The 1,874-nt window shown below is 43.4% G+C and overlaps 1 protein-coding gene across 1 annotated transcript in view; it reads right to left on the bottom strand.

Moving 5' to 3' along the window:
• Nucleotides 1-5: 5 nt before the first annotated feature.
• Nucleotides 6-1,874, bottom strand: part of LOC117951600 (protocadherin beta-16-like) — a gene marked incomplete at its 3' end in the record, with an annotated part of 8,194 nt that continues 6,325 nt past the window's right edge. The window contains exon 2 of the mRNA XM_034883373.1: nt 6-1,605. Coding sequence (XP_034739264.1) covers nt 6-1,605 — 1,600 coding nt within the window. The remainder of the gene's footprint in view (nt 1,606-1,874) is intronic.

Here is a 1,874-nt window from a genome sequence, read left to right as displayed (position 1 = left end):
GGGTACAGTATCTGAGGAGAGTTGTCATTCACATCCGATATGACGACACTGACGGTCACGTTGCTGCTGAGCGGAGGAGAACCGTTGTCTCTGGCCAGCCCGTGGACTTTAAAACTCCTGAACTGTTCATAATCAAACGACCTCACAGCGTGGATCATCCCCGTGTCTCCGTTAACAGACAGAAAGGAGGACACCGGGGCACCGTTCACCTCACCGGGTAACAGAAAATAAATCACTGTCCCGTTTTGTCTCCAGTCGGGGTCTCGAGCAGTAACGGAACATAAAGTGGAGCCAGGTTTGTTATTTTCAGTCACATATGCGCTGTACGACTGTTCCTCAAACACAGGTGGGTTGTCGTTGATGTCTGCTACAGATAACTGAACAGTTTTAGAGGAGGACAGAGGTGGAGAGCCCTCGTCAGTGGCAGTGATTGTAATGTTGTAATCAGACACTAGTTCACGGTCCAGTTGTCCTGTGGTCACCAGAGAATAATAGTTTTTAATAGAAGGGACCAACTTAAAAGGGACGTTTTGCTGAATGGAGCAGCGGACCTGTCTGTTATTCTCAGAGTCTCTGTCCTGCACGTTAATGATGCCCACCTCTGTACCAGGTGACACGCTCTCAGGTATGGGGTTAGTCAGTGATTTCAGATATATAACTGGAGCGTTATCATTCATATCAGTAACATCTATTATTACTTTGGCATACGAGGTTAGCCCTAAACCATCTTTAGCTTGCACTCTCATTTCAAAAGAACTATTTTCTTCAAAGTCAATCACTCCAGTTACTCTAATTTCTCCAGTTTTAGGATCAATAGAAAATACATTTGCATCGTCATCAGATATGTGCCCAAACTGATATGTCACATCTCCATTCACTCCTTCATCTGCGTCAGTAGCACTAACATTAATCACGTTTGTATCTGGAGGAGAGTTCTCAGGCAGACTGGCTTTATAAACGGCCTGGCTAAACACTGGGGCGTTATCATTAGCATCCAGTACAGTGACGTGTATGACCACAGTACCTGATCTCTGAGGGGAGCCTCCATCTAAAGCCGTGAGAAGCAAATTAATCTCACTTTGCTTCTCTCGATCCAGTTTGTTATCTAGTACGAGTTCAACCTTGTTGCTGTCAACAGCGAGAATAAAGTGGTCGTTCTTTTGTAGGCTGTACCTTTGAACACCATTTTGACCTATATCTGCGTCATGGGCCTCCTCGATAGAGAAGCGGTTACCCTTTTCAGCTGACTCGCTGATTTCCATTTCAATTGGATTTTCTCTGAATTTTGGCGAGTTGTCGTTAACATCTTGAATATGAAGAGTTAGTCGATGAAGCTCCAGAGGATTTTCTAACACTAGATCTACTTTCACAACACACGAGGGTTTCTTGCCACAAAGGCTTTCTCTGTCCATTCTCTCCGATGTGACCAAATCTCCAGTCCTCAGATTAATATCACAATACCGTTTACGAGTCCCCTCAAAATCAACACGGGCCTTTCGGGTAGATAAGGTCCTCAGATCAAGACCGAGATCTTTGGCTAGATTTCCAATAACAGAGTCGCGTTTCATCGAACTTGAGAAGTATTTCGGCACCAGGGACAGATCCCTTAAGATTTGGCAGGGCCGATTGCTCAAACATATTGAACACTGCTTTGTTTTGGCCAGTGTTCTGAAACTCTATGAAAGTGGGTTTGTAATAGTTAAAAACAACAACAACAAAAACACAAAAACAAATTATTCTTACACCTAACCAGTTAACCAACTTTCCCTAGGCTGAATACCATATACAGTGAGGGAAAAAAGTATCTGATCCCATGCTGATTTTGTACATTTTTCCACTGACAAAGAAATAATCAGTCTATAATATTAATGGTA

The sequence above is a fragment of the Etheostoma cragini genome, chromosome 10 (assembly GCF_013103735.1).
Source record: "Etheostoma cragini isolate CJK2018 chromosome 10, CSU_Ecrag_1.0, whole genome shotgun sequence".
Classification (NCBI taxonomy): domain Eukaryota; kingdom Metazoa; phylum Chordata; class Actinopteri; order Perciformes; family Percidae; genus Etheostoma; species Etheostoma cragini.
This window is presented reverse-complemented; position numbering and strand designations above follow the sequence as displayed.